The sequence below is a fragment of the Rhinichthys klamathensis genome, unplaced genomic scaffold, assembly GCF_029890125.1.
Source record: "Rhinichthys klamathensis goyatoka isolate OS25496 unplaced genomic scaffold, OSU_Roscu_1.1 h1tg000058l_1, whole genome shotgun sequence".
In the NCBI taxonomy this organism is placed as follows: Eukaryota; Metazoa; Chordata; class Actinopteri; order Cypriniformes; family Leuciscidae; genus Rhinichthys; species Rhinichthys klamathensis.
Genome location: NW_026606603.1, coordinates 25,001 through 45,670, shown reverse-complemented (window position 1 = coordinate 45,670; position 20,670 = coordinate 25,001). Strand labels below are relative to the sequence as shown.

The 20,670-nt window shown below is 38.1% G+C and overlaps 1 protein-coding gene across 1 annotated transcript in view; it reads left to right on the top strand.

Annotated features, from left to right (window-relative positions):
* ctnnbl1 (catenin, beta like 1) overlaps nucleotides 1–20,670 on the top strand; it is an 81,330-nt gene that overhangs the window by 51,061 nt on the left and 9,599 nt on the right. Inside the window, 4 exon segments of the mRNA XM_056248756.1 lie at nucleotides 7,499–7,596; nucleotides 10,186–10,266; nucleotides 19,038–19,175; nucleotides 19,265–19,337. Of these exon segments, the coding sequence (XP_056104731.1) occupies nucleotides 7,499–7,596; nucleotides 10,186–10,266; nucleotides 19,038–19,175; nucleotides 19,265–19,337 (390 nt within the window).

Below are 20,670 nucleotides of genomic sequence, written 5' to 3'. Positions count from 1 at the left end.
AACTTTACTGAAGCTAACTTTACTGAAGCTAACTTTACTGAAGCTAACTTCACTGAAGCTAACTTCACTGATGTTAACTTCACTGATGCTAACTTCACTGATGCTAACTTCACTGATGCTAACTTCACTGATGCTAACTTCACTGATGCTAACTTTACTGATGCTAACTTCACTGATGCTAACTTCACTGATGCTAACTTCACTGATGCTAACTTCACTGATGCTAACTTCACTGATGCTAACTTCACTGATGCTAACTTCACTGATGCTAACTTCACTGATGCTAACTTCACTGATGCTAACTTCACTGATGCTAACTTCACTGATGCTAACTTTACTAATGCTAACTTTACTGATGCTAACTTTACTGATGCTAACTTTATTGATGCTAACTTCACTGATGCTAACTTCACTGATGCTAACTTCACTGATGCTAACTTCACTGATGCTAACTTCACTGATGCTAACTTCACTGATGCTAACTTCACTGATGCTAACTTCACTGATGCTAACTTCACTGATGTTAACTTCACTGATGTTAACTTTACTGATGCTAACTTCACTGATGCTAACTTCACTGATGCTAACTTCACTGATGCTAACTTTACTGATGCTAACTTCACTGATGCTAACTTTACTGATGCTAACTTTACTGATGCTAACTTTACTGATGCTAACTTTACTGATGCTAACTTTACTGATGCTAACTTTACTGATGCTAACTTTACTGATGCTAACTTCACTGATGCTAACTTCACTGATGCTAACTTCACTGATGCTAACTTTACTGAAGCTAACGTCTGTCATTGTTTCTATAGTTTTGCGTTATAACCGTAACGTTACGCCGTCATGCCTGAGTGTTTTGTACCAGACTGCACACACACGAGCAGCGGATCTCACTCGTTGTTTCGCTTCCCGGGAGATGTAGTTCATTGAGCGATTTTCACATAAAACTAAATGTTACTCTTCTGTTTTATGACAAACTGTGACTTTCTTGACCTTAAGAATTATCTTTTAAAGGGGTGATTGATTATGATTTCACTTTTCTAACTTTAGTTAGTGTGTAATGTTGCTGTTTGAGCATAAACAACATCTGCAAAGTTACAACGCTCAAAGTTCAAAGCAAAGGGAGATATTTGCTTTTAAAGAAATTGCTTTTTTAAGGACTACAACAAACGACTGGTTGAACTACACGAGCTTCCTCCCGGGTTAGTGCCATCACTAACCCTAAAATTTACATAAACCCCGCCCCCGGGAACACACAGTCCATGTGGAGGAGAGGAAGAGCTGTTGTAGTCACTCTGTGTGCATCTCACAACAGTTCCTATACAAGCGATTTATAGATTATCCTGACAGAATATCCTAATTGAAGATAGTTAACTCCACATCAGCAACATAAACTAACCATTCAGAGACGTCCTGTTGCATTCTACATGTTGTCACTTCTTCTTAGTCTCTCCATATTTGTCTGACTCCGGTTTAAACATAAGGCAGAACAGTTTCTGACATTTTAGCGTGTGTCTGTATGAGGTAATCGGAGCTACTAACACACACACTCTTGAAGCTCCGCCCACTGTGCGGGAGCTGCAGCTCATTTGCATTTAAAGGGCCAGACACAAAACGGTGCGTTTTTGCTAACCCTCAAAAAGTGACAACTTTAACATGCTATATAAAAATATCTGTGGGGTATTTTGAGCTAAAACTTCACATGCACACTCTGGGGACATCAGAGATTTATTGTACATCTTGTGAAAAGGGCCTTATACCACCCCTTTAAATTGACAAACATCATATGTGTAATTCAGGGCACAGTTCGCCTTTGGCTAAGCCACACCCTAGAATGTAGATTGACCAATCACAACACAGCCAAAGGCGAATTCAGGCGGAATAAAAAGATAAGTTGTCTCTCGCCATTGACTACCATACATATTTTTTCCGAAATAAGGTCCCATCATGAGCCGGAAGCGGAGGGGAGGGGCTTAGGCTCTCTATAGGGTGGATAGAGTCATTTTAGTCTGAATTGCTGGAGCGGTTTGTCTGTGGCGGAGGATAATGATTCTTTAGAGAGATGTAAGACAGCGTTTGAGACAAACCCATTTGCTTTGACGTCTCAGTGGCGACTCAAAATTGGCCAAATGTGAACCGAACAAATGGCGGAGGGGAGAAGCAGCAGTTCATTTATTTCTAATGATTGTCTTTTAACTGCTTTTTAATCTCTACCGGACACGTGATAATTGCGGGAAGCGCTGGAATCGCTGTGCTAAATTGGATCAGAAGCGTTGGTGTAATTGCACTGATCTCCAGAGCTCTGTTAATTCTCTCGCTGCAAATGAAACTTGGAATCGGATCATTGTTCTTCCGTCCTCAAAGGTTTCGCTAATGGATTCATTATTGAAAATTAGCTGTTCTTTGGCTGCAGATTCGCATGTAGATAATGTGATAATCCGCTTTGTTTTGGAGGGATTTTCTTGAACTGTAACAAAACACCTTTGTCTTCTCTCTGCATATCATTTGATTATTCAATTTCTGTAGCATTTCTTGATATTAAATAAACCTAGCCTACTGTACCTGAAAATGTCTTTCGACTTGTTTCATAACATATGCAAATGGTAATATGCGAGTATTAAAGATTTTAAAGGTATTTTCACTTAATTTCACCCTCTTGTTGTTGCAAATGTATGACTTTCTATGAGTTTATCAAGCTCCAAAAAGGAAAGAAAAAAAAGTTAAAGCACAGTAAATGTCCTTGTGACTTGTGCACTGTTTCACATCTATTTTAAATGAGAAACACACTGACATTTCACTCAAATAATAAATGGTGTCAGTGACCTCAGAGACATTTGGTTGCAGTGTTTAATGTTAATGTGCCATTTTCTAATCCATTTATGCTTTGGCAGATAGTAATAAAGACTTTACATTTCAGTCTGTTCCTCACACACGTATGACTTCCAATGGTTTGGAATATTTTATGTAAATTTAGTCAATATTAATTTTAATTTTTTGGTGAATTATTCTTTTAAATAAACAACCACTCCTACTCGAAATCATGGTGATCATAAACAACAAAATTACTGTGTGTCTATCTATGTATGTATATATATATATATGTATATATAATACAGACATATATTTACAAACTTTTATGCTAGATGGGATTAATCGTGGTTAATCAATTTGACAGCACTAATATAATAACTTTAATAAATTGTATAATTTATAAATTCTGTAAAATGAATAAATACACAATTTATATATATGTTAAATTATATATGTTAAATAAACACACATATATTATATATATATATCATATTTTTAAATTAAGTATATATAAAATGTTTATTATATTAATTATATATTTACATTTATTTTTATTCACGAATGTATTATATTGTGTATAATTAATAAAAACACATATTTATTAATTATATACACATTTTTATAAACTATTAAATGTATAAAGTATTTCAATTATTACATAATATTTTAATTAAATGTATATATAATGTGTATATATCATGTATCAATTATATTTTAAATACATTTTTATTTGTAAGTGATTTATTATAATGTGCATGTTTATTAACCATACACATTTTTTTTATAAATTATTACATTTATGAAAATATTTTCAATTTTATATATATCATTTTGTTTACAATATTATTTATAATATTAATTATATTTTTAAATACATTTTTCAACATTATTTTGAATTAATTTATTGTGCATGCAATTTGTTTGGTGCCTTATGACAAATGATAGAAAATCATTTAACAGTGTATTAGTTTATAATTATAAAAATGTTAACGTCGTTCATATTACATATCACATTATATTAGAAGCTAAAAATGGTCAAATTACACTTTCCCCCATTCTTTGTATTTTCATTTATCCTTCTTGTTAGAGTAGAGTAGAGTCCCGCCCCCTACCGGAAGCCCCGCCCCCTTCACCTCCTGCCAGCCAATGGCCTTCCCCCCTGTTGCCACGACGACCTGGAGTGATGTAGTTTTGGTGGCCGAGTCTTCTTTCCTGCGTGTAATGATGACAAAAGCTTTCCCGAGGCAGAGCTGGGAGATAACGCACTTATCTCAGACCTCTCTGCTCTCCTCCGCTCCCCGTGGCGCTGTTCCTCGCCCCAGACACTTTATTCCTCCGCTAATAACGTTCACTTTTCTCTCCCGGTGGCCTCGAGTCGACATCATCGCAGTGCTGACCGAGCGCTTCTCCTCGTCGTCTGTGATTAATGCGTCTCCTTCGCTCACCCGACGCATTACAATGCATGTGTTGGTATAGAGATGCTGTTTAAACTCATTTGTATTCAGCGGCGATGAAGGCCAAGGCCAAATTAAACGGTTTTATCAAGGCCGCCTGATTATATGATGTGAGTGTTTGTGCTAGACGCTGTTTAAATATTGATTTTTAACCTGACGAAGGACTACTCTTATGAACGCGTGGTTTTAGAAGACGTTAAACGGGTTTTTTGTTTGTTTGGTAAAGTAGAACCTCCTCAAACACTAATACAGTGTTTTTTGAAGTGTGTTGAAGTTTAAACGACGTAGGAAAGCGTAATCTGCCCTAATTAACCATAAATATGAAAAAAAAAAGGTAATTCTGTTGATTTGGGGTTTTTGGGGGGGGGGGGGGGGGGGAACAACAAAAATGTTTGTCATTCGGTTTGTTTTTGATTTGCTTTTTTTGTTTCTTCTTTATATCTTTATTTTCTCTTGGTTTTTTAGCGTCGCCTGTTTTTCTGGTTTGTTCTTCGTTATTTTGTTTGCGTATATTTCGCTCTCGTTTGCTCTCCTTTTAACAAACAAAAGCATGCATGAACAAAGTCAACTAAAATGTTTGCATTTTCGCTTGTAATTTGTTGATTCGTGTTTTTGCTTTGCAACTCTATTTGTTTTTGTTTGTTTTTTTTCTCTCTTTTTTCTGTTTTTTCTTATTTTTGGGGGTGTTGGCTATGTTTGTTGGTTTGTTATTAATTATTTTGTTTGCTAGTTTTATCTTTCACTTTTGTTCGCTCTTTTTGTTTTCATCCATTGTTTTTTGCAGTGAAGGAACTAACAAAAAAAAAAAGAACATGAACAATTTACATTAGGCTTTCGTTTGTTAATAACATTGTTAACATTAACTAACACTGAGCAATACTTATACAGCATTTATTAGTCTAGTTAACATTACCTTTAACATTTACTAATAATCAAAAGTTGTATCTGTTAACAATAATGTTCATTTCAATTATTCTGAGATAGGCTTTAAAGCAATAATTCACCCAAAAATGAAAATTCGAATTTTTTCTTATGAATATTTTTTTTGTCCATATGTCCAATGAAAGTCAATGGGGTCCAAAATAAAACTTTTTTTTTTGGTGTTCATCAGAAGAAAGTCATGCAACTTTATAAAAAGTAAATGATGACAGAATGATCATATCTGAGTAAACAATCCCTTTAACATGTTGACGTTTCTCTGTTTTAAAGCTTTGTGTGATGGACTCAGTCTTACTGTAAGTTTAGCTTGTTCCTTCTTGGATTTGCGGTTGCGTCTGAAGTGGCTTCGCTCAGCTCTAATGCTTCTTCATCAGTCAGTTTTTATAGGCGGCAGCAAAGACTTTCATGCACTTCACTCCACGTTCATTAAAGCTTTTAGTGCAGCCTCGTGTTCTCCATTTGCAGTAGTTATCTAAGGCAGGCACAGACTCGCTCGCCAATTTCTGTGCAATTTCTCCTTTTATCTCGAAGTAAATTACAACTTTTGACTCTGTGATGATACTTAGTATAAAATGGATTAAAAAAAACAAGCAGTAAGACAAAAATAAGACAATAATAAATTACACTTTACTGTATATTCACATAGAAAATAGCTTTTTAAAATTGTAATATGTCACATTTTTGACTGTATTTGATCAAATAAATGCAGCCTTAGTGAGCAGAAGAGACAACTTTCAAAAACTCACACACTCACTCACTCACTCACTCACTCACTCACTCACTCACTCACTCACTCACTCACTCACTCACTCACTCACTCACTCACTCACTCACTCACTCACACACACACACACTCACTCACTCACTCACTCACTCACTCACTCACACACTCACTCACACACTCACTCACACACTCACTCACACACTCACTCACTCACACACTCACTCACTCACACACTCACTCACTCACACACTCACTCACACACTCACTCACTCACTCACTCACTCACACACTCACTCACACACTCACTCACTCACTCACTCACTCACACACTCACTCACTCACTCACACACACACACACACTCACTCACTCACTCACTCACTCACTCACTCACTCACTCACTCACTCACACACTCACACACTCACTCACTCACACACTCACTCACACACTCACTCACTCACACACTCACTCACTCACACACTCACTCACTCACACACTCACACACTCACTCACTCACACACTCACTCACACACTCACTCACTCACACACTCACTCACTCACACACTCACTCACTCACACACTCACTCACACACTCACTCACTCACACACTCACTCACTCACACACTCACTCACTCACACACACTCACTCACTCACTCACTCACTCACTCACACACTCACACACTCACTCACTCACTCACTCACTCACTCACACACTCACACACTCACTCACACACTCACTCACTCACTCACTCACTCACTCACTCACTCACACACACACACACTCACTCACTCACTCACTCACTCACACACTCACTCACTCACTCACTCACTCACACACTCACACACTCACTCACTCACACACTCACTCACTCACTCACTCACACACTCACTCACTCACTCACTCACACACTCACTCACTCACTCACACACTCACTCACTCACTCACTCACTCACACACTCACTCACTCACACACTCACTCACTCACACACACACACTCACTCACTCACTCACTCACTCACTCACTCACTCACTCACACACTCACTCACTCACTCACTCACTCACTCACTCACTCACTCACTCACTCACTCACTCACTCACTCACTCACTCACTCACTCACTCACTCACTCACACACACACACACACACACACACACACACACACACACACACACACACACACACACACACACACACACACACACACACACACACACACACACACACACACTCACAACCGACCCCAAACTTTTGAACGGTAGTGTATAAAAGCAATTCAAAGTGAACTCTTATATCAGGTTTGTGTGTTCTGCAGTTTCTCAGGTGAACTTCACTGTCGTTTCTGCACCGCTTTTAGCGAAATCATCCGAAATCACTTTTCAAACTACAGGAGAACGAGGACGTCTAGTCTCCAACAGTTGCATGTTCTCAGTCTAGAAATCACATTGGCCTTTCACGGATGTCACCTCCCCCTCATTGCTCGGCGTTGTTCCTGTGATTAGTGTGAGTGGATGACAGGAGTGTGTTAAACGAGGGCACTAACGCTTGTTTTCTCCTTCTCCCAGAGCATGTGTGCTCCATCATCGCCTCCATGCTGAGGAACCTCAAAGGCCAGCAGAGAAGTCGTCTCCTCAGCAAGTTCACAGAGAACGACTGCGAGAAGGTAAAAATAAGACAGCTGACGCGACGCCTTTATTATCTTCTGCTTCTATATTCGGCCGAGAGCGCTGGCGGACGGGTTTAATGCTGCCGTGAAGATTATACAGAACACCCGTCTAACTCATTTACAAACAAAACATAACCGTCTTGGCTATACGTGTCGGTTATTATCTTTGTTTATTGGCTAAAACACACATTAACACATGTACTGAGAATGAAAAACACTGCAGCATTTATTAATCATAATGTTAATTTAAACATTTACTAATGCGTTTTTAAGGTCAGAAATTGCATCTGTTAACATTAGTTTAAGTGTCACCGGCCCACCGGTGGGCCCAAATCCATTACATTTTTAAAACTGTAATATCCTGTACTAAACCTAAACTAATCTTGACAAACTATATTTGAAAGCTTACAATCTCTAGTTTCCATATTTGGTGATTGATTTTCAAAATAAATTACAGAAGAGCCATAATTTATCAATTTGTAACAAGAATATTTTCGTACTCCTAAGGCGTGTTTAGACCTTTATTTTGAAATAGTGATGAACATGAAAGAAGGGTAGAAACCTCCGTTTGTTTTCATGCCAAGATTTCAAAACATAGCATCCATTCAATTATTTTAGAAGAAAAGGTCTGACATTTTTTTAAATATAAAGAAGAAAATTATAGATTCACCATTTGTAATGTGGCAGCAAGCTATAACGCACATACTTGTTATTTTTATGTGTTTCTTAGAGGTTGAATTCATATCAAAATCTGCCAAACTTCTCATATTACTTCTGAATAGGATGTGTACTTCATAAATTGTGGAAATAATGGTTCATATCACTCAAAACACATATGGAAATGGAGGCGCCCTTATATGGGCAGTAATGGAGTCTGGTCGTGCCCTAGTGGAAGCGTTCGGTACTGCGCCCAAACAAAATCTCACTGAAAGCTCGTTTTTTGAGATATCAACCTAAAATTTGAAAATATATATATAAATATTATATTATATAAAATATATATTTTATATAAAATATGAATAATTTTTTTTTTACATTGTACATTTTCATAAACTCAAACTTCTATAACTTTTTTTCTGTTTCACTTTCTTAATATATTTCACTTCTACAAAAATGCCAAATGTCTTCTTTAAAACGAGACCAATCTTACGTCTATATTCCAAAGCATTCTTGAATTACAACCATTTAAGTTCGAAATGTGCATTTCCATGTATATTCAAAAAAACGTGGGGTGACAGTTAACAGGTTAAAGCACTGTGAACTAACATGAACATTTTTATTAGTCTATTAACTGTCTGTTATTTATTTATTTTTTGATTTGTTGGTTTGTTCCCCTGTTTTCATTTATTCTTTTGTTTTCTTTCCTTTGGTGTTCTTTATTTCCTCCAATTTTGTTTTGTTTGATCTTGTTGGTTGATTTTTGTTCCTTCTTTCTTTTTCTTTTTTCAGTCTATTTTTTTTTAGTTTGTTCACATATTTTCGTTTATTCTTTTGTTTGCTCTTTCATTTGGTGAAAGTTGGTTGTTTTTTCTTTCTCTTTTTTGTTTGTTAATTTGTTTTTATTCATTCTTTTATTAAATCTTTCATTGTTTATTTCTTTTTTTTTGGTTTGTTCACCCTTTTGCGTTTATTTTTTGTCCGTTTTTTTCAGTTCTTTTATTTTCTTGTGTTTTGTTAGTTTGTTCACCCGTTTCAATTTATTCTTTAGTTTTTTTTTCCATTTGTTCTTTATTTGCTGGTTTTGATTCGCTGGTTTGTTCACCCATTTTCGTTTATTGTTTTAGTTTTTTCATCATTTCTTGATTTCCTTGTGTTTTGTTCTGTTGGTGTGATTTTTGTTCACTGTTGTTGGTTTTTCAGCATTTTTAAGTTTTGTTGTCATGCTGTTTTGTTCGCAGGTTTTTTGTTTATTTCATTTAGCTAGTTTTGGCTTTTTAAAATTCTTTTATTAATTCTGTCAGTCTATCATTTATTCCTTTTTGATTTGTTCACCTTTTTTCGTCTATTCTTTTGTTTGTTGGTCTTTAATTTCCATCAGTTTTGGCTCTTTTCTTTCGTTTCACTTGTTTTGTATACTTTCTCTCTTGCTTTCTCATTGTTTCGGCCTGTGTTGTCCTGACTCTCTCTGCTGTGTTCATGCGGTTCGCTTCATCTTGTGTTATACGTCTCCTTTAGTCTCTGTCGGGGGTCTCCATACATCACCTGGACGAACACGTGTGCTGTTATCGCTCAGCAGTCACTACACTTAAAATAACCCTCACAGTCCTGCTGGGCCCTGTTTCATCACTCTGACAGGAGCAGTGCATTATTGGTAGTTTCACGAGCTAAAAGATTTCGGCCATATGGGCATCATGCCTCAGTTCTGTTTTCTGTCTTCAGATTGTCACAGGAATCGCTAAGAAAGAGGATGACAAATGTCTCTTTTTGTCTTTAAAAAACACAACGCCATTCGTCTTGTGTGGGATTTCGCCGCAGTTAAATATGAATGCCGTTTACATAACGTGAATTTGGCACGTCTTTTCTTGCTGTTTGTGTGGCGTTTCGGTGCATTTGTAACGTACGCTCACCCTCGCTCTCTTTCTGCAGGTTGACAGACTCATGGAGCTGCATTTTAAGTACCTGGAAGCCGTTCAGCTCGCAGACAAGAGGATCGAAGGAGAGAAGCACGTAAGATTCACACACACACACACACACTCACGCTTGATTGGCAGTATCTCCTCTGCGAGGGCAGATCTGTATGTGAAGATAAGAGCAGACCTACCAGAATCAAGCGACTGCAGGTCGACACGCTTCTTTGTTGGTCCGCTCGCCTTTAAAACTGAACGGTGTTAAACTTTTACACCGAGCGGTGATTGAGCACACATTCACAGACTCTCGGGCTGATGGGAAGTCGCAACTCAACAAACACCCAAACAAAAGCCTCATCATTGGGTTGGTCTTGCTCCATTTTAAAATGCTGGTAACACTTTACTTGAAGGGGTGTGCATAAGACTGACATGACACCTTCATAATCATGACATGACACATGTTATGAATATGAAGGAAGTTTTATGCATGTTTGTGACAACTCTCATTAAGTGTCATTCGCTCAATTATGACATTTTTAATGGAAATATGACATTGTTTGAGATGTCTTTGTTATGACACCTTGACATAAACCAATACATCATAACCTGTCAGTGTCTTTGTCATGACAACTTGACATTACTAAGACAACACAACCTGTCATAAACATGACATAGCAGATTAATTATCAAACTTAAGAAACCACTTAGCTTTATTGGTTAACATTACATTAAACTGTCATGTGGTTGGTTTTGACATTGGCTGTCATGAAGCCATTATAACTGTTTAATGACAAATTTAATTTGTACCACTGTAGTTGAGGTCACGAAAAATATTCATGACACAGTTATAATGGCCTTATGACAGCCAATGTCAAAACCAACCACATGACAGTTTAACTTAATTTAATGTCAAGTTGTCATGACAAAGACACTGACAGGTTATGATGTTATGGTTATGTCAAGGTGTCATAACAAAGACATCTAAAAACAATGTCAAATTTGCATTCAAAATGTCATTATTGAGCGAAAGACACTTAATGACAGTTGTCATAAGCATGCATAAACCCTACTTCATATTCATGACATATGTCATGTCATGGTTATAAAGGTGTCATGTCAGTCTTATGTACACCCCTTCAAGTAAAGTGTTACCACATTGCTACATCAGAAACAGCTTGTGTTGGCGTTAAGACACTGATCCAAATACTTCAGATTTGTTCTCAGAACTTAAGACCGTGATGCTGCATGTTTGTCTCTGTGCAGATAATGTAGTAACAGTCATCATTCGGCCCTCAAGTCAATGGAAATGCGAGAACCGGCATCGTTTTGTGGATCCTGGACAACTATAATGTTACCTTGTAATACTTCTAATATTTCTTCTTCTTAATAATAATAATAATAATAATAATAAATCGTTTTTTTTATTCATTAAAAAAAATAAAAATTTATCAATGTACATACACTGATGAGCCAAAACATTGAGCAGTCACTGGTGAAGCTAATACCGTTGATCATAAACAAGGCCACATATTAAAGTCCATAATTGTATCCCTTAAAACTCATCTTTAATCACCAAAATGACATATTTAAACGTTTTTTTCCTTGGAAAAAAATCTTCATGCCTTAAAATATCTTGAATGTAACTCGACACCCTTGCTTCATTTAGTATCCGCGGTTCTATGAATATGCAAATGAGCCCCGCCTCCACTCACTCCCTCAGCTCAGAGATCCACTGGTTGACGATCACACGTTGATCTGATTGGTTACAAGGTCGTTTGTGACGTCAGAAACACCAGCGATTTCAAACCGTGTTTTTGAGACTGTCTTTGGTTCACTGCAGTTTTAAGCAGAAAATACTCAGCAATGCTGTCGACTTATGAATTTACACATGGTTTGTCTTAAAGCGTATTAAAAACACCACATAGACACATAAACAACATTAAAAGCTTGATTTTCACCACAGGGGGACTTTATAAAGTCTGGTTAGATGGTCAGCAAACAATCAGTTCTCGTAATCAACATGTTGTATGCAGGAGGAATGGACAGGAATTAAGATCGGAGCGACTTTGACAAGGGCCACATTATTATGGCAAGGGATTCTCTGAGACGGCAAGGCTTGTGTGTGTCAGAGGTGAGAATTTACCAACAGTTTCTGAAGAGGGACAAACACAAACCGTCCAAGGCTCATCGATGTACAAGGGCAACAAAAGCAATCCCATCTGGCCCGAGCCGACAGAAGGTTTACTGTGGCACGAGTTACACAAAACTGTAATGATGGAGGGAATATGTCACAACTGCTGTGTTTGGAGCGGGACACCACCTCACACAACGTAACACTGCCCATCATCATCCAACAGTGATGCTTGTGCATTCAGTATTATTATTAAGAAGAAAATGTAATAATATTAGTAATTTATGATTAATTATCAACGTTTTTTTTTAAGTTGGCATTTAATTGGCATGTGGTCACAGGTGTGTGTGTGTGTGTGTATGTGTGTGTGTGTGTGTGTGTGTGTGTGTGTGTGTGTGTGTGTGTGTGTGTGTTTAAAGACTTTTTTCAGCCAGTGTTAATTAAAGTGGAGATGATTAAAGGCAGATCTTAATGGATGATAATTGGCAGGTTGGAGTGATTAATCCACATTGTGTAACTGGTATGTGTGTTTTGTTAGTAGGTTAGGCTGTGCTGTGTGTGTATCTGGTGATTATACTGTGCGTGTGTGTGTGTGATTATACTGTCTGTGTGTGTGTGTGTGTGTGTGTGTGTGTGTGTGTGTGTGCGCGCGTGTGATTATACGGTGTGTGCGTGCGTGATTTATACGGTTTACGTGTGTGTGTTCGTGCATGCGTGTGTAATGTATGTGTTGTGTGTGTGCTGGAGGATATTGGCGTGTGTGTGTGTGTGTGGATGTGAGCTGGGCACTGATCAGGACTCCTGCGGCTCGTGTCTCATCCATTCTAATGTGTGTTTAAGACAGGCGTTCTGTTTTCAGGGTTGCTTCAGGTTGGGCTTTCTAAACATGCCTTAAGGTGATGATACACAGGGCAACTTTTTGAGCAATGTTGCGGGGCAATGTTGCCGTCAATGGGCAACCACGTGAGACACAGGGCCCACGACCGATCTAAATTATCCAGATAGAAATTTATTGCCCATTTTCAATGGGAAAGTGCCCAAGCAACAATCGCTCAGCAAGATTGCCCAGCAACATTGCTCAAAAAGTTGCCCTGTGTATCATCACCTTTAGAGAGATCTTGAATAAAAAAAAAACATTATCTTAAAAGTATTAAAAAAATTCTCCCCAAACTAAGAGAAATTATCATATTAACCAACTAGTCGTCGTTTCAGAGCAGATTGAGTCTGCAAAATGCATTAAAAATCTAGGAAAATATACAGTAATCCAAGTGTACTTTCAATGCTATTTATAACAAAGACAAGATCATCATCGGCCCCTTTAGAGACGTACTAATTTGTAAATCTAGTATAAAAATAAAGTAATTAAATGTTTTTTTTATTTTTTATAATGGGTTTAGGTTGTAGATTTAAGGGGTCGGTTAGTGTAAGGGGACAGAATATACAGTTGGTACAGTATAAAAACATTACGCCTATGGAGAGTACCCATTTAGATAGCTAAGTAAATGTGAGTGTGTGGGGATGTTTGAGTGTGTGGAGTGTGTGTGTATGTGTGTGTGAATGTTTGTGTGTGTGTGTGTCTGTATGAGTGTGTGAGAGAGTGTGTGTGTGTGTGTGAATGTTTGTGTGTATGTGTCTGTAGTGTGTGTATGTGTATTGTTGTGTGTGTGAATGTTTGAGTGTATGTTTGTGTGTGTATGTGTGTGTTTGAGTGCATGTGAGAGTGTGTATGTTTGAGTGCATGTGTGTGTGTTGTGATGTAAAAATGCAGAAAGTTTTGTGTGATGGGTTTAGGTTGTAGGTTTAGGGGTCGGTTAGTGTAAGGGGACAGAATATACAGTTTGTACAGTATAAAAACATGCCTATGGAGAGTCCCCATTTAGATAGCTAAGTAAACGTGAGTGTGTGTGAATGTTTGAGTGTATGTTTGTGTGTATGTGTCTGGAGTGTGTGTATGTGTATCATTGTGTGTGTGTGTGAATGTTTGAGTGTATGTTTGTGTTTGAGTGCATGTGAGAGTGAGTGCATGTGAGAGTGTGTGTGTGTGAGAGTGTGTGTGTGTGTGAGTGAATGTTTGAGTGTATGTTTGTGTGTGTATGTTTGAGTGCATGTGAGAGAGAGTGTGAATGTTTGAGTGTATGTGTATGTTTGAGTGCATGTGAGAGTGTGTATGTTTGAGTACCGGTATGTGTGTGTGTGTTGTGGCGAAATCATTGATCATATTTTGCTCGCTCTAGTTTCAGGTCTTTGTACAGGTGTAAAACCGTGTCGTTTGAGTGTGTGTGTGTGTGTGTGAGTGCAAGTTTTCCCATCCACCTTATCTGCCTCTCCTCCTCTGCGTGTTCTTCAGGCCTATAAATCGTGTCTCAGAGGCAGTGACAGGAATATGAGTGTGGAAATGTCTGGTCTTGTTTCGCGCCCGTCGACTGAATGCAGCGGCACTCCCTCCAGATGGATCCGCGTTCCCAGCTTTCTCCGAGTGCTATAAAACTATATCACCCAAAGCAGAGCCCTTGTTTAAGAGCGCCTCGGAGTGCTGTCAGCCAACCCGTCTCGCCTCCTTTTACTGCCTAATGACAGCTACAAATTCTCTCCGAATTGCATTTCCTAAACACAGACACCCATAAAATCGGCCTGCTATCTCGTTTTACCGCAGCACTCTTTGGGAAATCTCAAAAGGATCCTCGGAGGAAGCGTTTGGCAGGGTGTGCTGGGATTAATTTGGTGTCGGCGTGTCCCGTGAGACTCAATCACAGGTCCCGGCGCTGCTTTGTTCTGCCTGTCATATTAACACCTGTGCCAGCCTGCCGTTCTCCAACATGAAGTGAGTAAAAATCACTCTGTTTCCCGGAGGTGAAGCCGCTTGTTATTTGCACTGATGTAATTGACTTGCCGAAGGCTTTACCTCTGTAACGAGACTCGAGTAACGAATGCGAAAGATCAACCTGTTCTGACATCGAAGTGATGATGAACATATTTTTTGCACACTTTAAATCAGCCTGAAAGTATGAACTAAAATTCCTAAAATTAACATGTTCCTAGTCTTATTTTGCTCAATTCATTAGTGCACATTATTTTTAATAAAATGAATGTTTCCCTTTTTTAATTTTTCATTAAAATGTGATTTAACTTAACCAATTTCCTGATAATTTACTCTCCCCCACGTCATCCAAGATGTTCATGTCTTACTTTCTTCAGTCGAAATGAAATTAAGGTTTTTGAGGAAAACATTCCCGGATGTTTCTGCATATAGTGACTTCAATGGGGTCCAACCGGTCGAAGGTCCAAATGTGAGTTTCAGTGCAGATTAAAAGTCTCGACACGATCCAGCCGAGGAATAAGAGTCTCATCTAGACAAACCATCCGCCATTTAATAAAAAAATAAACATTTATATACTTTTAACCACAAATTCTCGTCTTGCACTAGCTCTGTGATGCGCCAGGCATTATGTATTCACGTTGAAAGGTCACACGTGTTCCAGTTCATAAATATAGGGTAAGGTGAAAAACTCAAAGCGTTTGACTAAGTCTTTGCACGTTGGCTTTGTAAACACTAGGTCTGTTCTTCCGCCTACGTCACGCTTGACCTTTCAACGTGATTACATAATGTGTGGCGCATCACAGCTAGTGCAAGACGAGCATTTGTGGTTAAAAAGTATATAAATGTTAATTATTTTATAAAATGAGCAATGGTTTGTCTTATCTAGACAAACCATCGCTCATTTTATAAAAAAATAAACATTTATATTAGGGCTGTCAAACGATTAAAATATTTTATCGCGATTAATCGCACATTTTTATCTATTCTAAATGTCTCTTGATTTCTTTTTGTCCCATTATTTTTTCTCATTTTAATGCTCTTATCAACATGGAAAAGTGGATCGGCTTGCTTTGTGCAAATGTTTTTTATTGAAAACAACATTGACATATACTGTGTTCAATTTCACACTAACATTCTCACTTGGAGCAAATAATCTCTCACACAATGTAACACTGTCCATCAATAAAAGGGTGAAAGAAATACTGACGAGGTCCTGATATTGACGAGGGGGCGGAGAATTCGCATCAGCTGTGTGTGTGTGTGTGTGTGTGTGTGTGCTTGGCCATCATCAAGTGGTGTTTCAGACTGGACGTGCTGCGATGATGATAGCTCAGTTTACAACGACCAAACACACAGATCACTTTGGTCTCGTCAATGAAACCATTTGGCAACTTTTTCAAAGTAAACTTTCCATTCAGAATCTTATCGTCATCCATTTCGGCGTCTCGCTCTCGTCATCCACTCAAAACGTAACGTTAACCTACTATTTGGCCGGCTCACAAACCTAAACAAGTGTGTGTGGCGTGCCTGTTGTTTTGTTTCCGGTCTAGCTAGATCCGCTTGCGCTTTGGTCGACGAAGCAACAAAACGTCCTCGCGCGGCGCAAGCCATTGAAATGAATGGGTTTCATAGCGCACCGCATGCCGCGTCCTGTTGCAAAAGCATGTGAAAAAAAACTACAAAGTTTGCTAGGCCAAAAAGACCGTTAATCGTGCGATAAAAAAAGTGACGCCGTTAAAATGGGTTTGCGTTAACGCCGTTAATAACGCGTTTAACTGACAGCCCTAGTTTATTTATTTATAAAATGAGCAATGGATTGTCTAGATAAGACTCTTATAGTGACTTCAATTGAGGTCCAACGGTTTGAAGGTCCAAATGTGAGTTTCAGTGCAGATTAAAAGTCTCGACACGATCCAGCCGAGGAATAAGAGTCTCATCTAGACAAACCATCCGCCATTTAATAAAAAGGCATTATGTATTCACGTTGAAAGGTCACACGTGTTCCGGTTCATAAATATAGGGTAAGGCGAAAAACTCCCATCTCAAATGGAGTCTGTAAATGGCGTCTGACTAAGTCTTTGCACGTTGGCTTTGTAAACACTAGGTCTGTTCTTCCGCCTACGTCACGCTTGACCTTTCAACGTGATTACATAATGTGTGGCGCATCACAGCTAGTGCAAGACGAGCTTTTGTGGTTGAAAAGTATATAAATGTTTATTTTTGTATAAAATGGCGGATGGTTTGTCTAGATGAGACTCTTATTCCTAGACTTTGAAGCTGCACTGAAACTGACATTTGGACCTTCAACATGTTGGACCCCATTGAAGTCACTATATGGAGAAAAATCACAAATAATGATCGGTTTGAAAAGGATGACCCTCAATTGAGATGCTCTAAAGGAGGAACTTGACCTTCATCCTCATATCCGGCTCAAAAATCCTATTTTTTTAATGGATTAAATCACACTCTGTTCTTAGAATTGCACTGAGAGCATCTATATTTCTTGCAGAACATCTGAATGGTGTTGGCCAATCTAATTCTCTCAGAAAGCCTCTCTCAACGATCTAAGCCTGTGTTCTGTGTGTCTTCAGCAACCCGTGTCCGCTGTGCACTTCAGTTCTCGCCAACCTGCTGTTTCTGCAGCGTTCACAAGCCTTTCTGTTCATGTGCTTCCCAGTGTTTTATGGTGGAAAAGATTTGAATCCCCTGGAGAGAGGCCAATGTCAATCGCCACAATTACGGCATTCAACTAATGCCAAATGTCTTTGTCCCTTTAGATTCGGCTCCAGGTGCTGAAAAGCTGAAATCTGTGAAAAAGCAGCCTTTTAAACTGATCTGAGATCAGCTCCGACATCATTATCCTGAACCTTTTCTAACAGGAGGAGAACATGCATGGAGCTGCATGGCAATATACATCACTGCATGGGATTTTCTTGCAAATCAATATGCATTTATTTATTATGAGGTCATCATTGTCCTCTATTAGGGCTGCACGATATTGGAAAGAACTGATGTTGCGATATTTAGTTTTTCCGCAATATATATTAGATATGAAAAGATACACGAATTTTCAACGGATGAATAGAATAGCTAAATTTGGAAACAATTAATCATTCGGTGAAAGTGAGTAGGGTGATATATATCTTAAAAAAAAAAAGTAGAAATATTATATTCGGAGAATGCATTTATTTCTTTATTTATTTATTTTTTTGAGTGCCAAATCCTTGTCAAAGTTAAACGATTTGGGAAAACTTAAAAAAAATACGAGTGTTCATACTTGGGTTTGCCTTTTCTAAGAAGCAGCTCTCAAACCTCTTTCAGAAACCATAAAGTTATTGTTGTATCCAATTCATTAGCAATAAAATAATAATAATTTATTGTGATTTAATATTAAATAAAAACAATATATACCAACTGCAAAATATATTGTAATAATAATTTTTTTTAATTTTTCAACGGTAAGCCATCAAGCATTTTTGATGGGTTGCAAGCAAATAAAAATATGTGCTGTTACTTATTATTATTATTATTATTATTATTATTATTAAATAAAAAATTAAACAAAATAAAAAATTTATTTTAATAATACTATTGTTCTGTAATATAAAAAAAATCGAGTAATAAAAATACTACTAATATTTACTGTAATATAAAAACATCGATTAATAAAAATACTACTGATATTTACGTCTTAATTTATTAATTTTCTAATGTTAAACCATCAAGCTTTTATTTTGAAGGGTTGCTGCCATTAAAAATATGCACTGTGTTCATTTACATGCATACGGTCTAAAACCGCTTCACTCAGAAACCGGTCGCGCATATATTTATTTTATTAAAACACAGCCTGCATGATTGGACAGTTGCACTAAGAAATAACAATATGAATTAGTTTTCACTAACCTCTGTTTGTGCTGCTCAGGATATGGTGCGGCGTGGCGAGATCATCGATGACGTGATGGACGATGAGTTTTACCTGCGCAGGCTCGACGCCGGACTCTTCGTTCTTCAGCTCATCTGTTATATCATGGTGGAGATGTGCAGTGCTGGCGTTCCTCAGGTGCGTCACACACAACCCTCGTCACACAGGCATCGTCTCAGGTGGAGTTAAAGCTCAATGTTTTCAATCCTGTGCGTCTTCTCCTCCAGTTACAGCAGAGAGTCCATCAGATCCTCAATCTCAGGGGAGGGTCCGTCAAAATAGTTCGGCATATAATGAGAGGTAAGATTATAAATGACATTGTGAGTTGATCAAATGCTTAACATCTAAAGAGAAATGATATTTTGCATATTAAAATGAAGGCTATTTTAATTAGCACGATTATGATTATTTTTGCACTGTGATATAAATGTGCTTATTTGTGAGATGCACAAAAAAAGCTTATTTACTTTGATTCCAAGGTTTTTTGGCTTTTTAACGTGCTCAAAACAATGTGAAAATGTGCATTTATAAGAGATAAGTGTTTAAAACTTAGTCTTTCACTTCACCCATATGGATCAATAATTTTGATGACATCACTGCACTTCAGCTTCTAATTAGATTTTTTGTCCAATCAAATGCTCTCTAGAATCCAGGGCCGTAGACTCGAGTCCGGTCTTGGTTTTTCTGTGGTCTCGGACTTGTCTCGTATTCGGACTCGGACTTGTCTCGGCCACTGGTCTTGCCAAATATGGCTTTTGGTCTCGACCGAGTCCAGGTGTCTTTATTATGTTCCCAGTAAGCACATTAGTATTATTATGGGAGCATAATAATATTGGAGGGACAGTGAAACACTGGCCACCTAATAACCAATCACACACTAGATTATCTTCGCGCACAGTACCTAGCAGTGGTAATAGTAGTGGGTTGGTGTTTGTATGTCAGTTCTAACATTGCTATTATGAGATATCACCATATGTCATCATTCTGTTTTCTTTAGATTAGAAGATGATATGATATCAAGGGGAATGTCTATACTCAAAGATCCTGGGTGTTGTGACACTGCTTTTGCTTTTAGATCAACAAATAATAACCCAAAATGATTGTCTTGACTTTTTTTTCCCCGTCCTGGACTCGGTCTTGACTCGGACTCAAACCTTTTTGGACTCGACTAGTCCTGGTCTTGGACTCGACAAAGGTGGTCTTGACTACAGCCCTACTAGAATCTGAAGCTCCGCCCCCTACATTATAAATAGACGCTGAAGCTGAAATCACTCACTTGTTCACACATTACTATCTTCTACATGATGAATGGCACATAGTGCACTATATAGGGGATAGGGAACGATTCAGACAGTACATTTGCATTGGGGTGAATGGAGTCGGATTATATGATCGAGGCGCCGCAGAACAGAAAACATATCGGACCCATTTGGATTCTGCACAGAATACTATATTTTAAAGTGATATGGAGGAGATTAGGAGGAGAAACTGTTAGAGAAAGGGTTAACTGCGGCTTTACTGAGCTCAACAGCTCTGGCTGAGCTGTGATCTATACGAAATGCTATTGACTATTTTATAAAAAGGTGAGGAGCTGTTCGATATGCGCACCCTGTCTTCCTGTTTCAGTGGACAT